General features: G+C 43.2%; 1 protein-coding gene across 1 annotated transcript; it reads right to left on the bottom strand.

Moving 5' to 3' along the window:
- Position 1: 1 nt before the first annotated feature.
- pkd1b (polycystic kidney disease 1b) lies at positions 2-27,830 on the bottom strand (the record flags this gene model as incomplete). The annotated part of the gene is made up of 42 exons (XM_083903754.1): positions 2-880; positions 958-1,069; positions 2,222-2,424; positions 2,521-2,655; positions 2,765-2,869; positions 3,965-4,147; positions 4,228-4,402; positions 4,683-4,886; positions 5,779-5,933; positions 6,016-6,213; positions 6,846-7,048; positions 8,061-8,245; positions 8,332-8,458; positions 9,231-9,618; positions 9,695-9,838; positions 10,555-10,678; positions 10,924-11,134; positions 11,227-11,367; positions 11,474-11,641; positions 11,749-11,944; positions 13,144-13,417; positions 13,498-13,651; positions 14,576-15,249; positions 15,335-15,483; positions 16,278-16,415; positions 16,602-16,752; positions 16,854-16,982; positions 17,969-18,071; positions 18,156-18,438; positions 18,557-18,697; positions 18,858-19,010; positions 19,087-22,730; positions 22,820-22,956; positions 23,069-23,244; positions 23,333-23,467; positions 23,889-24,665; positions 24,753-25,015; positions 25,102-25,249; positions 26,087-26,205; positions 26,308-26,507; positions 26,609-26,795; positions 27,758-27,830. The coding sequence occupies 42 exons, from the start codon at positions 27,828-27,830 to the stop codon at positions 2-4; spliced, it is 12,444 nt and encodes a 4,147-aa protein (XP_083759880.1).
- Positions 27,831-27,984: the final 154 nt, after the last annotated feature.

Here is a 27,984-nt window from a genome sequence, read left to right as displayed (position 1 = left end):
GTCAGTCTTGCTCAGTCTCTGTTCCTTCAGAAATCCAAGCCTTCCTTTTCACGGGGACTCCGTCGATGACGCGCCGTCGTACCCCCTCTTTGCTCCCGGGTCTGACGTTCACGTATGCAGAGTTTTCTCCTGCGTCTTCGCATGGAAGAACTCCACCCGACAACAACTGGAAGGCCCTCTGAGCGGCATCGGCTGAATGAGAGCTCCCAGAATGCCAAGCTCTTCTCCTCTGGAACTGACCACACCGAGGAGAACCTGCAGGACACAAAGCGCCCACTCCCGATGCAGAAGTGTGGTTGTCACTGGAAATCTGTGGCAACGCTGACTCTGACTCAGAGTACGACCTTTGCGTACGGGGATAGACGCCGATTGATGCCGCAGCAGAGCAACGTGTGGAGGAATTAAGAGAAAAGGAAGACGGGTAAAGGAGACTTGTCTTCCTTTGTCTCGGTTCAGTTATCATTTCTCCTGACTTCTTTGGCTTTCTTGTTGTTGTCGCTCTAATCCTTTCCACGCCCTTCTCCTCGTCACCGCTCCACCACCCCTCCCTCCTCCTCGCCTGAGCCTCCTCGAGCTTCGTTTCCAGGTCGTGAACGTCCTCCGTGACCCGGTTGACCCGATCGAAACAAGAAAGCAGAGCTGTGACACTGGGGACCAGGTGGTCCAGGTAGGGCGAGACGTCAAATCCAGACTCGGACACCGACGAGTCCTCTGACCTCACAGAGATGGACGAGGACGGGGGACGGGGCGATGGAATCGAGGAGGACAGAGACGGGGATCGGTAGGAGGGTAGGGTGGACGAAAGCGTGGACAGACGGGATTCCTGGGAGAATCTGGAGGGAGGGACGTCCATGCCTTCAAACTTCACCCTGTGCCGGAACTAGAAAGGAATCATGTGACATTAGTGAAGCGGTCTGACCACAAAGAGTTCTTGGAAAGCCACAGTGTAAAGATTACCTGTTTAGCCTTGGTGAGTCCCATCCACAGCTTCAGTCTCTTGATGAAAAACTCCACCATCTCATAGTCCTGAGGTTCAATGGTTGGATGGTACAGCTCCGACTGCTCTGCCCTTTAGAACACCGTCAGTCATGACACTAAGTTACCCCGAAAACCTTAGTTTTATACGCAGAATCCCAATCGTACCACTGAGAACAATAAAACAGTAGCTTCCTCTTCATCCTGCCTCCAAAATCTGTAGATCATTTAGCATTTAATTGAACTGTTGGTCCAGCGACTTCATCCAAATTGATATGGCGACTATTTCATGGAACGCAATGACATTTTGTAAGCGAACCAGTGGGAAATCCACAAAAGTCTGTGCCAAGTTTACATAGAAAGGGCTAGGAAGAAAAATGTTGGCTATGCTAACTTAGATATATTAGCGAAGCTATAAGCTAAGCATGCTGACGTACATGCTAAGTGTTAGCATGATAACATTGTCAAGTATGAGCATTAGCTTAAACCAAATCTGGACCCTAGCGTAGCAGCGCGGACTAGCTAAAAAACAAAAACAAATTTTTGGGTAACGCTTTCTTTTACAGTCCCCTAATTACCAGGTATTTACCTGGTAAATTCATGGTAACACCAAAGTGTTACTAGGTAATTACCAATGGTAATAAGAAAGTAAATACAGTGAAACTGTTGCCAAAATACTGGGCATTTACCTGGTAACTATATAGTTAATTATAGCGTGTTATTACTGCTGTTAATAAGAAGGTATGTACAGCTAAACTATGGCAAAACTATGGTAAATGTAAGTGTATTATTGGGTTATAAACTGGTAATAAGCAGGTACCTACAGTCCCCTAATTACTAGCTATTTACCCAAGGGGTAATCTAACAAACCTAACCCTAAAAATGTGTGTAATTACATGGAAACAAGCTTGGCTTTCTTTTACAGTACAGTTTTACTTTACTTACCGAGTACATTACCGTGCATTACCCAGTATTTTGGCAACGGTTTCACTGTATTTACTGATCTTATTACCCTTGGTAATTACCTAGCAACACTTTAGTGTTACCATGAATTTACCAGCTAAATACCAGGTAATTAGGGGACTGTAAAAGAAAGCGTTACCAATTTTTGTTTTGCTTTTCTACGCCTGAAAAACTGTACATCTTCACGTTGCGTAGAAAACTCAGAAATCTATTTTTACTTCAAGTGAATTAATACCGAATGGCCACAGGTTTTACATTTTTTTTAAAAACCTTAATGATTTACCTGTATGCTTGAATAAGAACAGCTCCACAGAGTCTGGCTAATAGCCACAGGCCTCCTAGCATTAGCAGTAGTCCATAGAGGGGTCCCAGGACTGTGTGGACCTTGCATAATCTTTGGAGAACTATTCGGCCACGCAGGATGGACAACACCGACACGGCAGCCTCACGCACAGACAGAAAACCTTCTACCGAATGGGAGAAGAGCTGAAACAAAGAAACCAAGCTTTAATCAAATACATGTGTTTTATTATGATTATTATTTTTGTGGGGCCATTTAAGTGAAGTGTTTCTTTTTTGTACCATGTTTCCTAGATGAGCGCAGAGTGTAAGCAGCAGCAGCAGGAGGACGGCCAGAGCCCACAGCTCCCCCCGGGCTCTCTGCAGAACTCGGCCTATCACCAACCACCTCCGCACAAACCTGAATGTTCCTAGAAGCTTGGATACGGCACAGTGATGGAGAGGGCATGGAGAGGACATTCAGAATCAGAATGACGCGTGTGGAGCAGTGTTGTGGTATTGGTAATGAATTAAAGATCTCGTTTACCTTTAGAACAAGCAGAGTGAGCAGCACAGCCGCACACTGAGACGACTTCTGTGCCAGAGCGGCAGCACTGTGGAAGTCAATGACAGTGTCCGGTCGGGACTGGAGCTAAATGGTACACACACGTTGTAGCATGTTAGACATCTTGAATCGTCAACTTTACTACTTCATGTGTGATTTAGAGAACGTAGAGCCGTAGAGACCAGGCATTGTATCGTCGGTGTTTTTTATTGTGGAATAAATCTGGTGTGCAGAAAAGCTACATGCTAACCGGAGCCTCGGCTAACCACGTTAGCCTCTTCACCAACACACCTCGGGTTAACCCCTTTAACCTCTTCACCTACACACCTCGGCTAACCCCTTTAGCCTCTTCACCAACACGCTTCGACTAACACCGTTAGCCTCTTCACCAACATACCTCTACTAACCAGTTAGCCTCTTCACCAACATGCTTCGACTAACCCCGTTAGCCTCTTCACCAACACGCCTCGACTAACCCCTTTAGCCTCTTCACCAACAACACGCCTCGGCTAACCCCTTTAGCCTCTTCACCAACACACCTCGGCTAACCCTGTTAGCCTCTTCACCAACGCGCCTCGGCTAACCCTTTTAGCCTCTTCACCAAAAACACGCCTCGGCTAACCCCTTTAGCCTCTTCACCAACAACACGCCTCGACTAACCCCTTTAGCCTCTTCACCAACAACAAGCCTCAACTAACCCTGTTAGCTTCTTCACCAACAACACGCCTCGGCTAACCCTGTTAGCTTCTTCACCAACAACATGCCTCGGCTAACCCTGTTAGCTTCTTCACCAACAACACGTCTCGACTAACCCCTTTAGCCTCTTTACCAACAACACGCCTCAACTAACCCTGTTAGCTTCTTCACCAACAACACGCCTCGGCTAACCCCTTTAGCCTCTTCACCAACATGCTTCGGCTAACCCCGTTAGCCTCTTCACCTACACCAAACTTTCCTTACAATGTACAACAGTCAACTTACTTTTTTATTTTACTTTTATTTATCCTTTATTTAGCCAGGAAGGTCCCATTAAGATACAAAACCTCTTCTTCCAGGGAGTCCTGGTCAAGATCGTAGCATAAACAGCCATGAGACGATTTCAGATATAAAACTCACAACAGAATATAAGTTAATCTCTGTAGGCTTATAAGACAGTTTAGGTCAGGTCAGTTCGGTGCTTACCGTGGACAAACACGTAGACGCAGCGGACAGGAAGCCGAACTGCAGGACGACCGTTGCCAGTGACAACAAGACCAGGGAAAGCTGGAACCAGCGTCTGCACTGATTCAGATGCTGAGCACGCTCAGTCGCCACCGACCACAGTTCCCCGAGCAAGACGAGGAGAGCAGAGATGAGAAGAAGAACCTGCAATATCAAGATTATTAGCGTTAAAAAAATGTTTTGGTTTTTTTTCTATGTAATTGAGCATTTAGTGTAATTGTTACCGTAAGTGCCACCCGAAAGTCCAGCCCTGAGTGGGATGAAGGGATGAGGAGTGGATGGATGGAGAGCGAGGGAGTGACTGTGTGTCTCTGAGGCCACTCGAGCTGCACGGACACGCACACAAACAAGCCAGACTCTCTGTGGTACTGTGTGAAATCAATGGACACACTTTTAAACCTGAAAGAAAGACATCACAGAGCAACATTTTAGGGTTTTTAAGACACTTAAATGTCAATTTGATGTGATTATGTGGTTAAGAATTCAATTTAAAGACATTATCTTAAAGTGAGGGTGTTTCCTTAAAAACAGTCACATTATGCAAATAATTGTCATCCTGTATTTGTTCTCGAAGGAAAATGTTTTAATGGGCCGACACTCCTCATTACTTTCAGAACACTAACTCAGTAGAGGCTCTGCGGAAGTGACAAATGAGGCTTTCACTCGAGTACACACTCACAGCGTCTTCCTGCTCCAGTCTTTCACGCGCAGATCAGGGAGGAGCCGACGCGTCGACGCGCTGCTGTTCCCCAGAAAGAAACCCGACACGTGGCCCAGGGCGTGCACGAGCTGCAGCTGCGGCGCTCCCACGAGACGCAGCGAAGGGTTCTGGTGCAGGTGCGGAACCAAGGTGCGGTCGAGCCACCGCTCTGCAGCCGACCCGCTGGACGAAACAGGAAGGGGACGCAAGTATGGAGTTACAGACGTCCAAAAACAATAACAAACACACTGATAATTAAATTATATTTTTCCTCATTAAAATGTCCTGAACAAATACATTTATTATTGTATTATTTTTTGGGATTGCTATTTTATCAGTTTTTAAAGATTTACATCACCACTTGTAATAAAAAGCTTGAGGATAAAAGAGATGGAAATAATAATATAATATATATTTTTATTTTCTAGTATATGTTATCCTTTTTTTCATGCATAATGTTAAAAATGTACGCCAGGTTGTACATTTTGAGTATTTTTTTTTAGTTATTATTTTTAGTCAATTGTAAATAATAATAAAAGAAAAACTCACACTCGCACACCTACGGACAAAAATGTGCTCATTGAAACTCGTTCAATCACGGTTTTTGTGGCATCATAACAAAAACCTGGGAATTTAAGGGTTAAAAACTTTTTTTTTAAATGTTTTAAAGTATGATGGGGCTGATGGTTTAAAAAAAATAAAATTATTTATACTATTTTTATTAGCAGGTTTTGGTGGTCTAGGTGTGTTAACATGAGTAATTTATGAAATATGACAATGCAAAAAAAATAATGATAATGATACGTATATGGATGTTGTATGTATGGATGTTGGTGTACAATTTTTATAGATCTATTTTTTATGAACACATTTTAGTGCTCTAGGTGTGTGAACGTAATTTTTCTGAAGGCGCATTTAAGGGTCTAAGGGTGTTTTAAAGGGCCAGTGCGAAAAAAAGGTGGCAAGGTTTGTTATCTTATAACAAGGATCTGCACGACAACCATGTTCACCTTGTTAGCTTAAACTTCCTGTATTTAAGGTGTATATTTGTACGTGTTGTAAGTGTTGACTTTACTCTCTCATAGCGGTGAGGTTGGGGACGCCCGTGGGTGATGTGTGAAGCTGCCGCCTGACAGCGGAGACCAGGAGCCGCCCCTGTTTCTGCTCAACACTATCCTGGTAGTTCACCATCAGAACCAGGAGTAGAAATAACAGCTGGCACACACAGTGCTGGAGGAAAAAGAAAAAAAAATGTTGATTCAAATACAGTACAGCTGCTTCCGCAGAGAAGTGCTTTTATTTAAACTCTTACCCTCATGAGGGACCGCAGAGCTCGGACTTTGCGCGCCTCGTCTTTAGCCTGCAGGAGCCCGTAGCCACACGGCGGTCGAACCTTCGCGCTGTGTTCTCCGAACGCCCTGACCACCGCGGTGTCCTGCGCCAGCTGCTCCTCCACCTCTGGATCCACAGGCCTCCAGAGCACCGTGTACATCAGAGCCTGCACACACACCTGAGCAAGGAAGATATATGTTAGAGCAGGGGTCTGCAACCTTTAGGATGAAAAGAGCCATTTTTGTCGCCTCTCCACCCAATTAAAATCCATTTGGAGCCGCAAAACAACCCACAAAATGAAGATAACACGAATAAGGGTTTTTATGCAGATATAATGCATAGCAATAGTTCTTTTCATTTATGGACTTTAAGAATGTTCGGTTTATACCCAACCTCTTATAAAGTGGAGCAAAAATAAAACACATATTGACGTAGACCTAGTTCTTCTATTGTTTCATTGTTTGTGACAAATTATTGAAATTAAAATGAACCCACTTTGAAATAAATTAAGCAAACATTTGGATTGTATGTCGTTCGTGCTCGAGAAAACGGCATGTGGATCCAAAGATGGACAGGACACATCCAAACGTGTACGGAATATTGCATTTTACGTCGACGTTGGATGTGATGCACAATATTTTAAAACACTTTTATTTGTCGCCTTGTTCTCTAAAGCTACAAGGAGCCACTGCAGAGTGGCTGAAGAGCCACATGTGGCTCTAGAGCCACAGGTTGCAGACCCCTGGGTTAGAGGAAGTACAAGTGCGGCCATGATTCCGATGTATGTAAGTGTTTGACACACGTAGTCACCTGGAGAGGCTCGAGCAGCAGCGCCGAGGTGAGGAACGCGGAGAGAGCCGACGTCATCCACATGAGGACGACGGTGCCGGAGAAGAAGCTGCCGTAGAGCCCGACCGTGGCCAGGCAGGCTCCCAGCAGCGCGGCCACCAGGGGGTACATGACGCGCAGAGCCCAGGGAGGGAGGAGCCAACTGGGCCGACCTCGAGAAACACCTGGGGAGGGAGAACCGGATATGAAATTCAAATCGCTACAATCTAACCCATTGAAATAAAATTAAAAGTAAGAGAGTAAAAATACATGGAAACTAACTTAAAGTCATGGATAAAGAGTTCAGAGTGCTAATAATACCTAAAATATATTGACAAATGGTTAAATAGAGCTAAAAGTACTGAAGTTAAAAATAGTTTAAACGGCAATCGGAGATGGCAGACTTCACCCCCATTCACGCAACAAGCCTCTGGCGGCCTCTGCTGGTCATATTGTGCAAGTGCAAGTGTGGAAGCACAAACAAACAAACAGACAGACACATCATAAAATAATGTTTAAATAAAAGAAATGCACACGTGGTTAAAATAAGACGGAGGTAAGTCATCACTTGTTAGTTTAAACAGCTAAAAAACATATGAATACTTGGTTAAAATAGATAAAAGTAACAGATTAGGAGATTATCTGTTTAAATTGACCGTTTTAAGGGAGGGAAACTGAAAATAAAATCCAGTAAAATCCAGTTTAGGCCTCTGCACTTTGTTGTTGTAATACATCAGCCCACCACTAGATGGAATTACAGTCTTACACTCTGCTCCTTTAAAATTCCGGGTATGCAGTATTCTTGAAGCCAGAGAAGATTATAAAGTATATTATTGTAAAGTATATTATTATATTATTATATATATATGATTATAAAGTATTTGTATTTGAAGTTGCTTGTAACAGTATTGAGTTAAAACACTGGTTAAAGTGTAAAATAGTTGAAATAAGTCGTCAAACTACACTAAAAATAATGTTTAAATAAAAGAAATGCATAATAAGACAGATTTAAAGAGCAAAACAACATTTACATACTTGGTTAAAATAGATTAACAGATTAGGAGATTATCTGATTAAATTGCTTGAAAATTGACCGTTTAAAGGTGTGAAACTGTGTTAATATTTGACCAAATCATATTTAATGTGATCCGATGAAGTGAAAACATAACAGTGGAGTTTGTGTTTTGGGCCCAGTACCTATACGCGTGGTGGAGCAGGAGCGTGTAGAGTCCGGAGAGGGACTGGGCAGAAAGGTGCTGGCCACCGAGTCCACAGACGCCACAGAGGGACACTTGTAGAGTCCAGTCCCGTACAGGGAGGAGCAGGACTGCGGCTCTTTATCCTCGCTGTGATCTGACCAGCTGCTGCAGGACGTGCTCTGTCTATAAAGAAAGTAGAAAAAACAATGCTTTACAAAAAAGAACAACAAGAAGAACAACAGCGTGAAAGTGTCTTTGTGCGATATTACGTGGCTGAGAACGACGATGATGATGTGGTTCTAGGGGAATCCCGGCCACTGTCAGAGTTGTTGTTGTTGTTTGTATGCGTCGTCTCCTCTGATGCTGCTGCTGCTATTGACATCAGCAGATCCTCCTCTGGAACCACAGACACAAGCACACACAGTCAGATTTTTCCTTAATAACATTCGAATATCCAAGGAGACACGGAAAAACAAACCAAAGAAAGAAATGTTTCCTTTGTTTTTACACCGATTATGAGTTCTTAACAAAAGAACAAAATCCATATAAACTCAAGAACGCACGCTGTACATTTACAGTATTATAAATATAAACGTAAAGTTCAGTTCAGCTTTCTTTTTTAACACATTGAAAGGTCCTGTGTGTGAGAATTAGTGACATCTAGTGGTGAGACTTTAGATTGCAATGAATGAAGTAGCCTGTTGATTATTATTAATGACCCTAATGTTGAAAAAACGTTGATCAGCGTTTTTGTCAAACCCGGAAATGACGATGTTCTCGAACGTCTTGTTTTGTCGACAAACCAACAATTATTCCGTTTTAATGATTTCTTTGTTACGTGGAGCAAAAAAACAAAGAAAATATTCACATTTAAGAAGCTGAAACAATCAGAAATCTTGTTTTAATCAATTGACGTTGACGATTAAGTTAGCATCAAGAAACTACGGTGGACTTTTTATCCCGTGATGGCACAAGATGGCGGCCGTAAAAGCACAGCCCTGACCTAAAGTACATATAAAAGGCTAAAATAAGTCATTATACCTCCTAAATGTTACACACTGGACCTTCAAGAAAACTACTACAAGATATCGAGGCTCCAGGAAACTTCTCTCATGTACACAAAGTGATGAAGAAACAGTTTCCTGTGAAATTTCGGACATATTCTTACCGGACAGAGTAAGAAATGTCTTCAAATTGAGTTTGGGAACCGTGGTCGTGGTGAGGACCTCCTGTTCTGGTGCGGGGGGAGAATATTCACAGTCTGGCACAGTAGGGAACGAGGAAGAGGACGAGGGCGAGGCCAGACGCAGCTGCATCAGAGCCTTTTTTCTCCTCAGCTGCCGCGTGTGGCTCACAGTGGGTAGATCACGTGAGAGGATGTGAGCTGGGTCGGTCTCGGTCGGACGCGAGTCGAACGGTAGATCGAGGAGGCTGTCGCAGGACGGCCACGTCGCCACGTCCTTGTCTTCTTCAGGCGTTTTGTGTGCCTGTGGGGCCAGTCCAGAGGCCGCCCAGAAGTCCAGGATACTGGAGTCAAACACTTTGCTCTCGAATAACTAGAGAAGAAAATGCGTCAGGAGCAGAATAAGTGTGCGTGTGTTTGTCTTTATTTGTGTGTGTGTGTGTTCTCACAGATGATGGACTTTCCCGGACCAGGCTGGAGGAGTCCGGCAGAGACAGGAGCGAAGAGCTGGAGATGTCCGACTGGCCGAGGTAAACGTCCATCTCTACTGAGTGACAGACAGGGGACGGAGGAACTGACATGTCCACGGTTACCTTGGTAACACACACAAAAAACACACGCTGCCATTTTTTGACTTTTTTTTGCCAAATCAGGACAAAAAATGTATTGTTTTGGTCAAAATTGTTTTGGGGATTTTTTTATTTTATTTTTATTTTGGACAACATTTTCTTTTGTCAAGTTGCGTTACGACTTTTTTTGTCAATTTTTGGACACGTGTTTTTTTTACTTTTTTTGTCACATTTTGGACGACATACGACTCGCGGTATGACTTTTCGGTCAAATTTTGGGCAAAAAATATTGGGACTTTTTATTGTCAAATTGTCCCTTTTTTTACTTTTTTTGTCAAATTTTGGACACAATTTTTTTTTTTAACTTTTTTCTGGTCAAATTTTGGATCACGTGGTAAGACTTTTCTGTCAAATTTTAGGACAACATTTTTGGGGAATTTTTTTGTCAAATTTTGGACACCATTATTTTTTTTACTTTTTTTGTCAAATTTTGGACAAAATGTTCTTTTGTAAAATCGCGGTATGACTTTTTTTTGTCAAATTTTGGACGACATACGACATGCTGTATGACTTTTTTGTCAAATTTTGGACACATTTTTTTGGGACTTTTTTTTGTCAAATTTTGGACAACACAGACTTTTCTGTCAATTTGGATGACACCGTGTTATGACCTTTTTTTGAGAACTTTTTAAAAACTTTTTTTGTCAAATTTTCTAAAATTTTTCTTTTTAAACTTTTACCTGACTGTGGGCTTTTCTAAACAGAAAACAGAGGAAACACTGGAGAGGAAACACCAACACTGCAACAGTCATCCCCATGGCAACCGTCTCCATGTTCAGCAGCAGCTTAGCTGACACTGGTCCACTTAGGGAAAAAAATGAGACACAATGTTTTCTTCCTCAGCAGATGAATACTTCTTTAAGTATATAATCTGAATTATAGAAACCCTGCAGTACCCTCACAGACCACTAGAGGACTAAACCTTTTCCATGACTTACCTGCAAATGAGCATAAAAAATGCACTAAAAAATCATCAGTCATTCTCTATTAAAATGGTATAAAAATTAAAAAGGTATTACACACATATATAATCCTATAAACCATCTCACCTGATCCCCTCACAGCCCACAGCTCCATGCCACAGAGCACCCAGTGCCAGGTAAAGGTGCAGTGTGAGGGCACTGCAGGTCAACCTTTGACCCCTGGTGAAGCGGCTGTGAGCCGGGCGCGTCCACAGCGACAGCCACAGGTGGTGCTCGGTCAACCCGAACATCAGCTGGGAGGTGAGGACCCGCCCGAACTGAGTCAGCTCCTCGGGACCTGCGTCGGGTAAAAAAAATATATCTATTTTGTTTCTTAAAAGAAAACAAAATGTTCTATAGATTTAGCAAGATAGCAAAATAAAATCATACACGAGGCCAGAACTTCCTTCTCCACGGTGTCATTCTTCTGGTTCTCCACGGAGAGCCAGTCGTCCAGCACGAAGAAGAACATGTGATCTGTCTGAGTGTCCCACACCACCACGTGCTGAACGTACCACGAGGGCTCCAGACCTACGTGAAATCCAGAGAAATCCAGTCGTGCTTTTGTTGTCGTAATACATCGGCCCACCACTAGATGGAATTACGTACTTAGGATCGGTTTTTAACCCACACACACCTGTGTTGTCATGCCAGACGCATATTTTCCAGACTTCTCCCAGGTTGTCGTCCGTCTCCACGTGGAACTGGTCCAGGCCGCCGCGCTGAAAAGCTCCGTCCCTTTGCAGATGTCGAGAGCCGCTTTTGTTCACACCGTGCAGGCTGATGCCGACGTGTGCCGTGGTGCCTGACGGGCCACAGTTCAGAGGTTTCACTCACGTCATCCATGCTGTGTGTTGTGCTGTTACATTTTCATACAACGCAATTTGTACGATCTCTTGTCCTTGTCCTGACCTGCTCCTCGCCTCCAGCCCGTCTTGACCAGAACTCTGTAGTGGTACGGTCCCGGGCGGCCACACAGAGGCACCTGGCTCAGTCTGGAGCCGTCCAAGTGGTCCAGCTTGTGGGCGACGAGCCCGACCAGCAGGTGAGTCAGAACCAGGACGGCGCACACAATCCCCACCACCACGTTACGCACGGGACCTTCTGACTGCAGAGATAAGACACGAATGTGGAGAAGAAGCCTGTTCACTGTGTCATCCCCAATTTGAATGTGCACTAAATATAGTGCTGCACGATTGACCCCTGAAGTCAGTGTGTGATTGGTTAGATCTTCGGTGCCAAAATGTGGCTAAAAATGACCCCAAAAAAACTTGAATGAATCTTAAAGGTGCATTATGTAATAAATCTAAAGCATCATATAACAAACTGAACTCACCAACAACAACAGTACAGACAAAATATTTGCATAAAATTTTTTTTTTGCAGACTGCAAATCATGTTTATGTTTTGAAATCATGTTTTGGCATGTGGCGCCACCTACCGCCGTCTACCAATCATTGCAGTCAGTAGAGTCTCAGCTGCCGAGCAACCACGGGTTGCCAGATACGTCAGAAAACGAAACCTAAAAGACGGTAGATCGGTATTTTTAATTTGAATGTAGTAACCGTTTTTGGCCACATTCTTACATATGGCACCTTTAATTACTGTCGAGGACATTACATTGGTGTTGGTCATTGGTGTTAGTTAGTGGTGGTAGTGATGTCATGTGACCATGCCTTCAACATATTTTCATATTTGGGCTTCAAATTTAAAAGGTGCCATATGTAAGAATGTGGCCAAAAACAGTTACTACATTCAAATTCAAAACACCGAGGTCTTTTAGTTTTGTTTTCTGACGTAACTGGCAACCCGTGGTTGCTCGGCAGCTGAGACTCAACTGACTGCAATGATTGGTAGACGGCGGTAGGTGGCGCCACATGCCAAAACATGATTTGCAGTCTGCAAAATATTTTTTTTAATGCAAATATTTTGTCTGTACTGTTGTTGTTGGTGAGTTCAGTTTGTTATATGAACATTATTCCTGAGTCTCTGTGACATATTAGGAGGATTTTATGGGCCAGTTGCTTTAGATTTATTACATAATGCACCTTTAAGATGATGCACTGATTGTGAAATTCTGGGACGATTCAATTAATGACAATAATGATGTTTTTCCTGATATTTGCTTGTAGTTTGTTACTCAAAACCCTTACCCTAACCCCTGAAACCCTAACCCTAACTTTTGGTGTATGTCTCAGCAAATGTCATCTTAATCACCAGTAAACTAGTCGTAACCAATCGTCCAAAGACATAAATAACATTAAATTGTGTTAAAGGAAACAGGATGATGTTCATGTCAAGGCTTACAGGTGGCAGGAGAACCACGGCCCCAGGATGGACAAACAAACTGGCCCCGAATATGGTGAGATGCCGCGTGAGGCAGTGAGCTTCCTGGAGTGTGCTGCCCTCCAGTGGCCGCAGACCCTCGCTGCTCCACTGCCTCTCCTCCACACTGTAGTACTGGCACAGGGAGCTGAACACGCACACCGACGCCAGGACGCGGCCGCCGCCGCCGCCGCCGCCGTCGAGCAGGGACGAGGTCAAGGTAACGACGAGAGGTTCGCCGTCCGTCTCGTGCAGCCTGTGGTGCGAGAGAAAAAAAAACGCGTTCGTACTTCCTTATTTCGTCAAAACGATTGCTATGTCAAAGAAGAGACTCACAGCGGGGACAGAAAAACGGTTTCCTGCGACGAGACGCTCGGAGAAGAAAGAGCGAGGATCCGCTCTCTCTCGAGGGAATCCTGGGATGCATTAGTCCGCGGCACGGCAGAGCTCACTTCTATCTTGACATGTCCCAAGCTCGTGGAAGAAGCTCCTAGAAGATGCATAATGCAGTTTGAAAACAGGCTTTTGAAAAAAAAAATGCATAATTCATGCACAAACTCACATATTATATATGATGAATACGGTTAATTAATAACGACGAATGATGCTGCGTGACTGACTTTAAAGATATTTCACCCTCACGACTCCACAAACGACTTGTTATGTCACGCCGAGGATACACCAGAGGTGTCGATTGTGCGTTCATTCAAGTCTACTTTAATGTGTGTGCAGTCAAGGCAGTTTGTGATGAATGAATGAATGGATGGAAGTTGGGTTCTTTTTAACAATAAAGGGAGAAAACGGTGGTGAATGATCATCTAGATACCCTACATGTGTCAAATTTAAAGTCAAACACTGAATTACTAATATACGACTTATGCAATCCCATAAAAAAATGGATTTTAAAGCTGAATGTGGCAGCATTCATTGTTTTCGACATGTTCAATCGACTTGAAAAGCTAAAGCTAGTACTCCGCCAGGTACCGATCCACCATTTGCACGCAATTTAATGGACAAAATAAACAAGTTAAAGGCGCCATATGTAAGAATGTGGCCAAAAACGGTTACTACATTCAAATTCAAAATACCGAGGTCTTTTAGGTTTCGTTTTCTGACGTAACTGGCAACCCGTGGTTGCTCGGCAGCTGAGACTCTACTGACTGCAATGATTGGTAGACGGCGGTAGGTGGCGCCACACGCCAAAACAGGATTTCAAAACATAAACGTGATTTGCAGTCTGCAAAATATTTTTTTTAATGCAAATATTTTGTCTGTACTGTTGTTGTTGGTGAGTTCAGTTTGTTATATGAACATTATTCCTGAGTCTCTGTGACATATTAGGAGGATTTTATGGCCAGTTGCTTTAGATTTATTACATAATGCACCTTTAATCAGAGCTGGTAGAACACAGTACCTGGAACCAGGCTGAAGTTGAAGGAGATGTACAATCCCGCGTTCTCATCCAGTCCGTCCACTGCTTTAACGGAGAAATTCAGCTGCCCTCGTGGGGGAAGCGTCGCGGCAAGACACGTCTCGTTCCTGTCCTCACTCGCTCTCCCATCCCCTTCCTCATCCTCCGGCGTCACGAGATATTTGTTGGGCAGCGTGACCCGTATGGCCTGTTCAGGGTCCAGATCGCCGACGGGTATGAGCTGACCCCGAGGAGTCGTGAGCTCCATCGCAACCAGAGCGGTGGAAATGGGAGGGTCAGCTCGGCTCAGCATGGCGCCGGACCCCCGCGCTCCGTCCATACCGAAGAGCACCTGCACCACCTCAGAGCTCCGGCTCTTCAGGCGAGCGGTCAGGGAGGCGGGGATGCGAAACTGACACGGGCGAGCTGATGAGGTGTCGCGGCGTTGGTCGGACCGGTTTGCCTTGTGGGAGCAGAGGAGGTCGGCGGGGTCTCCTTGAAAACTAACCGTGCTGAGATAAGGGCTGGACAGCATAAGCGGCTCCTCGCCACGGAAACGCGAGTGCATCAGAGAGCGTACGAGGGCTCCGGCGTGGGTAAACGCTGACAGGGCAATAGCAGACGCTGACGGTGAAGAGCTGGAAGCACTGGTCGATTCAGATACAGCGGCTAAAGTGCTACCTGGAAACACAAAGAACAAAGAAATTAATATTTACAGAGAATATAACAACAGCATTTGGCCCAGGAGCAGGTGGATGACACACACCTATGATATTAAGGATGTTCGTCCCCGTTTCAAGGGCCATTGAAGCTCCGGGACTCATCTGTTCCTCCAGCACATGGATCATCTTCCCCACAGATTCCAGGACCTTCTTCTGGCAGTCCCAACAAACCAACTCACGAGGAACTGCCTGGAAATCCCCCCCAAAAATATAAGAAAAAATGTCAACATAAGCAAACATGTGACTTAAAATGACAGCAATTAGCTCTGGAGTGACGTGGTTTCTCTGGATCTTTGTATTTATGACTTTTACATTTGATAAAAGAATATTATTTCATGTTTATGTAAATAATAAGATTTTTAACTTTGTTTTTAACACTGTTGTTCTTTAGCGGGATTTCATTTTTGTTGCACTCATAGCACAGCACGCCAATGGAGAAGCTAAATTTTGACATTTGAAATGTGCTAATTTGCTAAAAGAATGATAATGAATAAGTTGTGTCTTACATAGTACAATAAAGTTGCACTATAAAGTACGATAAAAACAAATTTAGTTGCAGTAATTTACATATTATGGATGAATGGATGATGAAATGAAGGACTTGTTCATGCTAGGTAGAGTTTCCAAGAAGTTAGCATAGCAGGTCTGGCTAAAATGGTACATACTCAAATATCTACCCTGCAGTAGAATACCAAATTGTGGTATAAAAAAGAAGTTGTAATTGTTGCCTTTATACACAGTTTAGAAAAGGAAATAAGACAAGTTATTCATTAGTTTGTACAGTTTGGTTGTGTTTGTCCTATGCTAAGCTAAGTAGCAGCTAGTTGTAGCTTCGTTTTTAACACAAGGAAAAATAGAGTTGTGTCAAAATACTCCCCAAAATATCAAACTGGAACTATAAAAAAAATTGTTTTTATCCCAGCATCAATGTGGTATAATGTAATAATAATCCTGACAAGAAACAAACAAAAAGAATGACTTACAGTTGACTGTGCTAGCGCTGAGCTAATCTGATCAACATCCAGCAAAGACGACACAGGGAGCGAGGCCAGGGCTTCAGACACATTTCTGCGGATTTCCCTCCTGTCCACGAGCTCCCTGGCAGTCCATTCAGATTCCTTCTGCGGACAAGTACGACACTTAATTATTCCATGTTTTTTTTAAATTCTAATCTGACATCCATGAGCCGTATAATCTTCAATCATCCCGTAATCCTGCGGTGAAGAGCAGCTAATTATTACAGTCAGCTTAAAGTGTCATTTCATGTCCTGGAATGAGAAAATAGTGATGCTCGCGCACACACATACTTGATTGAGGTGGCTGGTGAGGGCGACGGCATAAGGGATGATCTCCTGAGGGTTGCCATGTTGGATTAAAGCCTGTAGCACGGTCTGACTTTTGTTTCTGAGCCACTGATTTACGCTTCCGTCTCTTGCAGGAGTTTCGACTGTCAATGATCTAGAGATAAGAGGAATCGGGGATTCTGAATCATACAAATTCCCCCAAATAATTTGGATATAGCAACATCAAGAACTTGGATTTTGTTGTTTTGTATTTACCTGTTCAGAGCAATAACCTTTGAGCCCAGGTGGTCCTCGACCAGTACAGTGACTGAGATAACTGACAGGTGTTTGTCTTGCTCGGATCGTCCCATTGGAAGCAGGCTGCCAAATGTTGAACGAGTACCTCTGGGAAAGATTTATGGACAACGTGCTGAACATGCACATTAAAATTGCATTTGTACACATTTTAGGTGCCATATGTAAGAATGTGGCATATAAATATTTAATTTTTCGAGCATAAAGTCTTAATATTATGAGAATAAAATAAAATGTAATATTACAATATTACAAGAATAAAGTTGTCATATTAAAAAAGTCATAATATTACAATAATAAAGTCCTAATAATAAAGTCGTAACATTACAAGTATAAAGTTGTAATATTACAAGAATAAAGTCGTAAAATTATGAGAATAAAATTGTAACATTACAAGAATAAAGTTGTAAAATTACAAGAATAAAGTTGTAATATTACAAGAATAAAGTTGTAATATTACGAGAATAAAGTCGAAAATTACAAGAATAAAGTTGTAACATTATGAGAATAAAGTCGTAATATTACAAGAATAAAGTTATAATATTAAAAGTCATAATATTACAATAATAAAGTCATATATTATGAGAATAAAGTCGTAACATTAACAGAATAAATGTGTAATATTACAAGAATAAAGTCGTAACATTACAAGAATAGTCATTAAATTACAAGAATAAAGTTGTAATATTACAAGAATAAAGTTGTTATATAACAAGAATAAAGTCGTAACATTACAAGAATAAAGTCATTAAATTATAAGAATAAAGTTGTAAAATTATGAGAATAAAGTCGTAACATTACAAGAACAAAGTCGTAAAGTGACAAGAATAAAGTCGTAAAATTACCAGAATAAAGTTGTAAAGTTACGAGAATAAAGTCGTAACATTATGAGAATAAAGTCGTGATATTACAAAAATAAAGTTGTAAAATTACAAGAATAAAGTTGTACTGTTGTTGGTGTTCAGTTTGTTATATGAACATTATTCCTGAGTCTCTGTGACATAGTAGGAGGATTTTATGGCCAGTTGCTTTAGATTTATTACATAATGCACCTTTAAGTATGGTTTTCAATTCACCTGTACAGAGTGAGCATGGGACACAAAGGGGTAACGGGACGACACGGTGCTACTTGGAAGGTGTAGATCAGCTGAGAAGCCTCACTTTCATCATCTTTCCACCCTGCCAACAGAAAAAAGACACAGTCAGATACACCAATAACTTCTTGAGTGGAAAAAGGCAACACTGACGCAAGTTAAAGTTCACCTGAGCAGTTATAGGTGACCACTGTCTCCAACACATGTATGTCTGACTCTGGACTTAGATCACACAGGCCTCCGTGCGGTGGATTGTTGGGGAGTATAGTTTGGCTGGCGCTGCCCCACTGTCCTCCACCTGGCTGGGATGCGTTAAGGGTAAAGGTATAGCTTAGTCCCGGCTGGAGGACGCCTGGACGTACCACCAAGTTGAGGGAATGTCTTCCCGTAGACGTAGTGATGTCATCAAGGTCAAGAGTCACACCAGTTTGGACTGCAGCAGTCCATTTATACTGTAAATAAAACCCATATATCTCAGCTTTGATGTATCTACTTAATCAAGCCTTGCAAATATTGAATATAGTTCAGTTTCTTTATACGTCAGTGAGACATAGTTTTCAGAAACTTTACCTGAGTCTGGTCATCACATTGTCCACATTGTCCGGCAAGAACGACAGCAGTCGAGTCGCTGACTTGGTGCGAGAAGGAGAGGCCAGAACAGGACACACACTGCACTGTCACAGGAAGCACAGGACCCTCACACACAGTTACCTAAAAACAAAGTAAAGATCAAGTTGTAGGTGTTGTTGAGCTGTTTGTTACCAAGGCAATTACTCAGGTGTTGGTTTTGCAAACCATTTGTACCAATCAACTGCAAGGTATCAAGGCAGTGGGTAGACAATTAGGTAATACGGTAATATGGACGACTCACAGTCTGGTTGGTGGACGCAGGGTTCCTCCCAGCCTTGTGTACAGAGAGGCTGAAAATGTAGACTGTGCCTGGGAGCAGCTGGTTGCCGAGTACAGTCATACTACTGTCGTTGCTTCCAACGGGCTGCTCCGCAAAATGAGACTCGGTTGAGTTCTGCAAATACAAGACACATAGTTAGTAATGTGACAAGTGTGCATCGAAGAATCAATGCTATGACTCGACCCTTTACCATGTTTACAAAGGTCCAGTGATACTCCAGCGTATCCTCCACTCCTGGTTCCACATCGGGGTCTCGAGACTCAGATCCATCCAAGATGAGGTCATTGAGGCTGGACCACAGTTTATTTGAGCCCCCTTTGATGACAGAAACCAGTGGGGAATGGACCACTGTGAAGTTGGTTGTCCGTTGAACAATCACAGGGGTTCCCTGGAGTGAAACAGTAGATACAAGGCAATACTGTCCAACATCAAGAGTATGTTTTGGGAGAAAAAGGACTAGTGAAGCTGCATCCACTTGGTTTGGCAACCTAATCCCATTCCTGCTGGTACAATCAGATCCTTGGAATATCTCCCACAGGTAGACAATCTTGTAGGCTGTGCAGTTAATGTCTACTCGGGCTTCAAAGAAAGTCATTCTCGACCTGTAGATGGTGGACTGACTCTGGACTAGAGAAGCTTGAAGGCTGGAGCACTGGAGCTCCTCCACTTCCATGTGAAGCCGTTCAGACACGTGGCTGACACTGTTTTGAACTTTGACCTGGACACTGTATTTCCCAGCGACATAATAAGTATGATTGACGACGCTCAAGTCCGTCACAAGTGCTTCGCTGGAATCTCCGAAATCCCAGATGTATCTGAGGTTGCTCCCTCCAATCACTGTTGCAGAAACCTGGACACTGTGTCCTGCAAATATCCTCTCGGAACGACAAAGAAGCTTGATGTCTTTGATCGGCCACTCAACAGAAGTGGTCTCATTAAGCGCCAAGGAGCAGCCTCCATTGCTGGCTACGACACTCACAGACAATGAACCGCTCTCTGGTGGAGTAAAGGTCACTTCTTGGCCCGTGAGCCACGTGGGTTTCAGACCCACCATGTAAAATATCCAGGTGTAGTTGACTGGAAACCCACTTTGAACTTGGGCTTTGAAATTGGTTCCTTTGAGAGCTTCGAGAACAGCAGAACAACAGTTGACAAGTCCCAAACGGTGAATGTGCTCACTTACCATGATGCTAGAAGATACCTCTGCACTACTGACCAGGTTTGAAGCTTTAACTGTGACTTGATATCTCCCAGCTGGAAGGCTTGATGTGTTATACCGCCCTTCGGCAATGCTCCGACTTTGAATCCAGTCTTTGTTTCTGAATGTTATAAGAAAGCTTACATTGCTTCCTCTGGAAACTGATGAAGCAAAAGTAACCTCTTCTTCAGTGCAGAGGGACATCTTGCTAATGTTCAGTGTAAGACCTGTGATTCCATCCTGGACAGAGACCCTGTGGGAGACCATCTGCCAATTTAGCAGATTAGAGACATTCAACGATACCTGGTAAATGCCGGCATGAGTAAAAGTGTTGATAAAGATCTGATTAGTTGCGTTTAAAAGGTCGTTTTTGGCTCGTCTAACTTCCCAAGACCAGTGCAGATCACTGCCCTTACGAACAAGCCCATGGAGGGAAACAGCAGCACTTGTGTTGATATGAAATGGATGCATCTTTCCGTCAATTTCAAAGTCAACCTCCTGAATCTCCTCCTGGACTGTGAACCGTTTGGTACCATTGCATTGGCCGAGGACATTCTGAGCAATGACTGTGATGAGACAGTCGCCCAAACTTGTAAAATTGTAGAGAAGAAAGGGTTCACGTGTCCTCAGGGGTGATGGATCCAAATTCGCATACCAGAGATACTCTAGGTCTGACCCGGAAACAACTGATACAGAAATATTAACTAATTTCCATAAGGCTACAATGTTTGAATTCGTTGAAAAACCTGCACATGATGCACGTTCTATTGCTACTACAGACAGAGTGCTGATGGACTCACCCAACTTATTTGAGGCTCTTACCTGAACTGAGATCTTACCGGGGGTTTCAACCGAAAGATGAAAATGCTCACCGTCACCAGAGATCTCTGGAGTTTTACCACTCTGTGTGACAAGCCAATGATAAGTGACATTGGAGCCTTTGGTGATTGAAGCAACAAATAGCTGTTCCTCTTGTGTTGGTACATAGTCCATGTTTGTCAGAATCTGAAGACCCTCTATTCTTTCAAAGACCTCAATTAAAGTAGCTGCCTCCTGTCGACTGACAACATTCTGAGCTATAACCCTCACGTGGTACACTCCTGGTTTGGGGAAAGCAAATTTAAATTGATAGGTTCCCTGTTGAGTTGAAGTGAGACCCTCAACTGTCCAGTAGTAGTTGGTGCTACTGATAGCATTGCTGACTGCTGTGATCAGAATTTCCTCTCCCGCGACAGCATATGAGTGGTTGGTGTGAAGTGACAGGTCCACGACAGGAAGTAAAACATTCACTTCGACAGTAGCGGAGGATCTGCTCACCAGGTTAGAAGCCGTGGCAGTGACTGTGAAGTGACCAGTTGAGGTAAAGACATGGGACACATTTGTCTTCTGCTCCGCTGGAGAACCGTCTCCAAAGTCCCACAGCACTGACACATCGCTTCCACTATAACTAGTCGCCCAAAACGAAACGAGAGTATTGACCGTCAGTGCGTTACTTTGGCTGTCACGCTCCACAGACAGCGTAGTCACAGGTTCTTGAACGGTGACGTAGCCTGTGGCGGTTCTGTTGCTGACGTTATTACTCACGAACACGGACACCTCTTCAACGCCTTCGTTTTTAAAGACAAAACACTTTTCGGAGTTGTCCTGTGCCTTTGCAGCAACAGTAAGGCAGTTACTAAACCACGTAAACTGATAACCCGTCACCTGCTCAGGGGAAACTAACACACTGAAGCATACCTCGTGTCCCACTGCTACAACATCCAGCGAAGCCTGCACTGACATCTTCGTTATTGGCATTTCAACACAAATACTTGTATTAAATGACACCGATGCGACAGAACTCAACACGGTCAAGCTAACGTGAAAAATCCCTGGGCTTGGAAATGAATGAATGGCTGTGGTCTGTCCGGTCACTACAGTCAAAGGTGACCCATCACCAAATCCCCAGTGGAAAATCAAAAATGATACTTTCCCCGTCACCAGGGCAGTGAGTTCTATGTCTTTTCCATTTATGACGCATTCTGTAGGGAGAACTCCGCTGACAGCCACAATATAGACCTCCACGGTGATAGATTGATGAGCTTTGCTGACAGAATTGGACACAGTGACAGCGACTGTATAATTCCCTGGAGACTTGTAGATGTGGGAGATGGAACCATCAGTATAGTTTCTCCGTAGGAACCCATCGCCAAAGTCAAAATCCCAGGTAAGACTTGTCCCAGTGGCAACTTTGGCTCTGAAATCTATAGCGGAGTTCACTTCGCTGGGTTCACTGTAGCTAACGGTTAATCCAGAAATCTGTTCCATGACTTCCAAAATAATCCAAGAGGTCAGAGTAGAAACGGTGTTGTTGGCAGACACCGTGACGTTACGAAGGCCAGCAGATTCAAAAGTGTGACGGACTTTATGGTGGACGCCTTGGACACTTTTGGAGCCATCGCCAAAGTCCCATTTATAGAAGACGACATAGGTGGAGGGCTCGGCAGAGGCTTCCAGAAGAAGAGTTTGATGCACAACGGGCACTGCTGGTGTACGGGAAATATGGATGCGACTCAACACTGGGCGGACGTTGATCTTCATGGACGTGCCAGTGTTGTCGTATTGATTGGAGACTTGGACATGAAGCGTGAAGTCACCTGCATTAAACAACAAGGTCATTTTACTGTGATGTACTGGACTGTACTGTTTACCTCAACGTTATTCCTGAAGCACCAGATGGACTCACCTGGAATGGAATAGGTATGGTTCACAGAGTCTTGGACATACACCTGCTTCTCTCCTCTCTCCACAAGTCCATCCATGTTCTGACATGGAGCAGAATGGGTGTGGCTCACCGTTCTACTGCCGTCCACAAAGTCCCATCTGTAGAAATTTACCAGATGAAAACAATTGACAAGGATCTTGTGGTCGGTATGCCATTCTGAATCTTGGAGGAATTTTGGAAGGGTATTTTTAAAATAATGCTTTGTCATACCTGAAGGTGACTGGCGAAGAGATGTCCACCTTCACCCTGACTGTATATAGATGTGTAGCATTCGCAGCTATGACTTCCTGGACAAACAGGAACTCGGCCAAAGACAGTGGTGTCATTTCGTCAGCAATCAGGAGGATTTCCTGGCTCTGGTAGCTCACGGGGTTAGATGCCGTTACCTTGCATAAAGTTTACAGATGAACTTTTTTTCAGCACGTTCAACATTGTAATCATTAAATGCTGGAAACTATAAGTATAGAGTCTTACCATGAGTTGATACTCAGCAGGTTTCTTGAATGCTACACTGTAAGATTCCCCTTCAAAGGCAAACGTGTCCACGTTGTCAACAACAACCCATGTGAATTTCACAGAGGAACCACTCTCCACTTTGGCTGTAAATAACTACAACATGAAAAAACAAACCAAAGAGAGAGAATAGGTCAACAAATTTGAGTGATTTTTGGTCAAATATTTGTTGATATCGGCAATCCTTTGACAAAATGTCATCGGTCATTCTCTGCAGATGCTGTGGGGTTGTGCTTTGAGCAAAACCCAAATGGAAGTATGCTAAAAAAAAAATGCTCACAATGGCCGTGCTAACATGTTTGTGTGGTATCTTCAGGAGTTTAGATATGGATAACTGAACTTGCATTAGTTGAGTAACTGAGTTGGAGTTTCCTAGCCTACCAGTCCCCTTCAACTAGAGAAAATCAAGTCCAGTTGCCCATATCTAAACTCCAGAACATGGCGATGATAGGTTTGCTAGTTTCACTTTTTGTCTGTGATAATGTCAAGTTACAAAATGTAGAAAAACATCACTAACCTGTGATGTGTCCACGATCATCCTCAAGCACCCATGTGGCTCCACAGTCAGCCCTGTCACTGCCTCATAGCCACAAACTGCCACACTCAAATTCTGCACACTCCGAGGACTCACTCCATCCACCACACTGATGTTCAGTGTTTGAACTCCCACCGAGGGCAACAAAAGAGTCGCAGAGGAGAACCATTCGTCGAGGGACTGTCTCTTACAGCCGGGCCACGACTGAGCCAACTCCTCCGGACAAGAAGGAAGAAATGGAAGCCCACTCTGGAGCACTGGGGATGACCATGAGCTCCTGGCATTCTGTCCAGACAGCACCTGAACCACAATGAGTGTTGGGATGTTGATTTGCAGATGAATTCGGTTGTTTTTGTCCAGCAGGGGGTGGACGACTTTAAGCTCGAATTTAGAACTCAGGTCTGGAGGAGGAGGAGCAGTGGTCAGCGGTTGAATATGAGGAGCTGTGGTTTCCTCGGTGCGGGTGAAGCCAAAGATTCCGTCAAGCTCTGTAACTCTGTGAAGCGTGTCGATGTAGAGGACGCTCAAATCACAGACGACGCCGTCCACCCATTGGCCTCTTTGGGACAGCGATGTAAGACCTCCCTGCCACCAACCTCCCCATTCGGCCCCCTGCAGGGACAGGTAACTCTGACGCCAGGAGGAGTTTAAAGAAGCTTCACTGTTGAGGCAGTGCAGGAAGGTTCCAGGGTCACGAGTGTGTTGTACGGCTATAATATCGTCAGGGTATACCATGATCGCTGTGTCTGGGAGGTGCACCTGTTGCAGAAACAAACAATACTTGTTTTTAGTAAGAATCATAATGAGTTAAATACAGATTATGGTGTGTATGAAAGAGCAACTCACGTTCATCGTTTCCAATTCAGAACTCGGGTTCAGTCTCAGAGGCAGGTCTGCCACTAGGTGGTAGAAAGGTGGTATTGCGGAGTACCTGGGTGGCAAAGCAAACCCACGCCCCTTTGCTGAATCATAGGCACTGCAAGGACTGGTGTTGGGCACGCAGGCCTCCAACAGGTGGCACCAGTATTGACCTATCCTGCAGCCCCCTGTAGTGTTGCACAGTGGCACTTGCGAGCAGCAGCTGAATGGATTAAGGAGAGAGCTGCAACCTGAAGAGCAAAGAGGCAGATTACGGTTTTCAACAGCGCTGTTCGGGCATTTCCTATGCTGCAAACTGCAGTTTGATGTGATTTACCTGGAGGTACCAGGTGGTGGTTGGGGTCACAGTAGGGTCGAAGGATCTGAACGCGAGCCAGAGAAGACAGCGGGTTTGGCTGAACCACCAGCTTCATATTTACCAACTGACCCGCGTGACTGAACCACAGGCCTGGGAACAGCTGCATCTGTGGAAGGAAAAAGAGAATGATAGGGTGTTTTAATGTGTTATATATTTTATTTTATGCTCTTCTTGTGTGTTTATCCTCCATTTATTGCTACGATTTGTGCGCGCTAGCTACCTACCTGAACATTTAGCTTTTAGCCAACAATTAGCGATTGAACCATTTACACATTTAGTTTAAACATAACTTTTCAAGACGTACCAAACAGGTTAGCAATCTCTTGTAGCTCTTTCAATGATTTAAAAATTATTTGCCGTTTCAGCTACTAATTTTAACAATTTAATCCATGTACATTTGTTTATAGCTAGCTCTAGCTTTTGTCTAGCTAGCTATTTTCGACACACACTCAGTCACAGTGTAGGTTTTTGTTCAGGTGTTCACGCAGCGTGTATATGATATATTTTTAACTACAATACAGTATATTGTACACTTTATTTAATAGTTGAGTTACTCAACAGTCTTCATACTGCTACTGGACCTTTTTAACAAACAAACTTCCATCCTTGGGAGCAAGGGCTACCCAGAATGCATTGCATGTTTTGACATAACAAAGATGGTGCCGAAAGCAGCAAAACGAGTATGCTACAAATTAAGTATTTTCTTTGTTACTAGAGATATAAAAATTACGAAAACCATTGTATTATCTTAGTTTAGGCCCATTTTATGGATTACTTATGTCATTACCCCCTACAGTCTGAAGACTTATCTGCATTTAAGGGGTGTCCCATTTCTAAGTGACGAAATAACCCTCAACGCTTGGTTTTGAGGGCCAGTTAAGATTAAGGGTTAAGATTGAGGGTTAAGATAAGAATTGGAATTGGCCCTTAAACATGTACTGACCTCCACTGGGAGTTGTCCAATGTCTGGGACACTGAGAAGAGGACGTATCTGTGTTGGAGAATACATTCCGGTCATGAAGACCAGTCCAGTCAGGTAACTGTCAGCAGGCGGTAAAGCGTCTGCACGAAGAACATGAAGAAACACATTCTTACATCCACACAAACGTATATTATACAGTATGTGTCGCAGTTATTCTCAAACCCAAACAAAGTTCTTCTTACCAGTTAAATCTTTCTCACAGATGTAAAGGTATCGTCCTGAACACGGCGCTCTCCTCCACTGTCCCCGTGTCCCCACGGCCATCTGACTGCATCCACTCTCGTGACCTTCAGTCCACGATGAAGGACTCGCAGACTCCTCAACACCTTCTTCTTCTCCTTCTCCTCTCCATCCCTTCAGCCACACCCACTCTGTGGTTCTCCTGAACAAAAACCACACAAACACAAACACAAACACAATGTCTCTGGGAGAAGTTCAAAAAAAACAAACAACCAGAGACGGACATCGTTCACGTTCGCTCACGTTGGGAAAGAGTCGTGGATGAAGCTCTGCAGCTCCAGACTCTCTGCAGACGCCAGATCTCCTCCTGAGGTCGCTCTGCACGAGCGTTGAGCGTCGGACCACGACGACGTCGCCGTCTCGTCAGGCTTCCAGAAACATCGCACAGCGGACGAGTGGATGAGAGCGCCTTTTGGACAGGGACTGACTTCTGTGGTGAAGAACACATCATCATCATCATCATCAACAATGTAATATTTACCAGTTGGCAGTTGATGGCTCTTTAAACTCCTGTGATTCTGAGGTGAACATAGAATGGATGAGGCACAAATGGAAAAGAAATCACATTCTGTATGTTAATTTTAGCATCACCTTCTAACTTCATTATAAATGAAAAAAAACATATAACAACATATATATGTATAGATATATTATACATATATATACATATATGTGTATACACATATATATATAAATACATAGATATATATATACACACATACATATATATGTATATATACATGTATTTTAATAAATAAAAACTACATTTAGAGCCAAATTAATGGAAAGTTGTGTCACAGTTAAAGGCGTCAAATCTGTGAAATGTTTCAATCACAAGCATCAAAAATTTGATCAAAAAAGCTGTTAAGTTTAGTATTTTGGTGAAAAAATACCTAAACTTTTTTTTTATTTTTTTTATTTTACTATAAATGAAAAAAAAAAAAAAAAAAAAAAAAAACAGTTAACAACATATTCAAACAATTTGCCAGATGATAAATTGTATTTTTATATCAAGGATAATAGAAAGATTTGAATATGGTAAATATTATATGTTTTTTTTTTTATTGTGTTTTATTGTCTGGCTGCTACTTTTATCCATGTGTTATGTATATTTACATATACTGTATATTTTGGCTTTTTTTTATCTTTTATTTATATTGTCTTTCATTTATTATTCTGTGCAGCACTTTGGTCCGATGTGGTCGTTCATAAAGTCCTTTACAAATAAAGTTGGATTGAATATTTACATTTGAGAGTATTTTTGTTTACATTAGACAAAAATACGCACCTGTTCTTAAAACATTATAGCATTTATTCTTCCAGAAATAATTAAATTAAGGAAAACGCCTGATAAAATAGGCCTCAGAAGACAGAGAGAGTGACTCTTCTCACCTTCAGCTGCGACGAACAACAACAGCAAAACACCCAGAATCCAGAGCAGCAGCTGCTTCTCTGACACCGTCATCGTGCAGAGAAAACCATCTTCTCCAGAGCATCAAAATAAAAGAAATCAACGCTCTGCAACCTGTCGGTTAAAATGTCTCATCCTGAAAATCCCTCGCAAACTCTCACTTTTCCTTCACTTCTGCACAGTTACGAGGCCTCTTGTCTTGTCCACA

This window comes from Microchirus variegatus (assembly GCF_963457635.1).
Source record: "Microchirus variegatus genome assembly, chromosome: 17".
Classification (NCBI taxonomy): domain Eukaryota; kingdom Metazoa; phylum Chordata; class Actinopteri; order Pleuronectiformes; family Soleidae; genus Microchirus; species Microchirus variegatus.
Note: the sequence above shows the minus strand (reverse complement) of the source record. Positions and strands in the feature narration are given on the sequence as shown.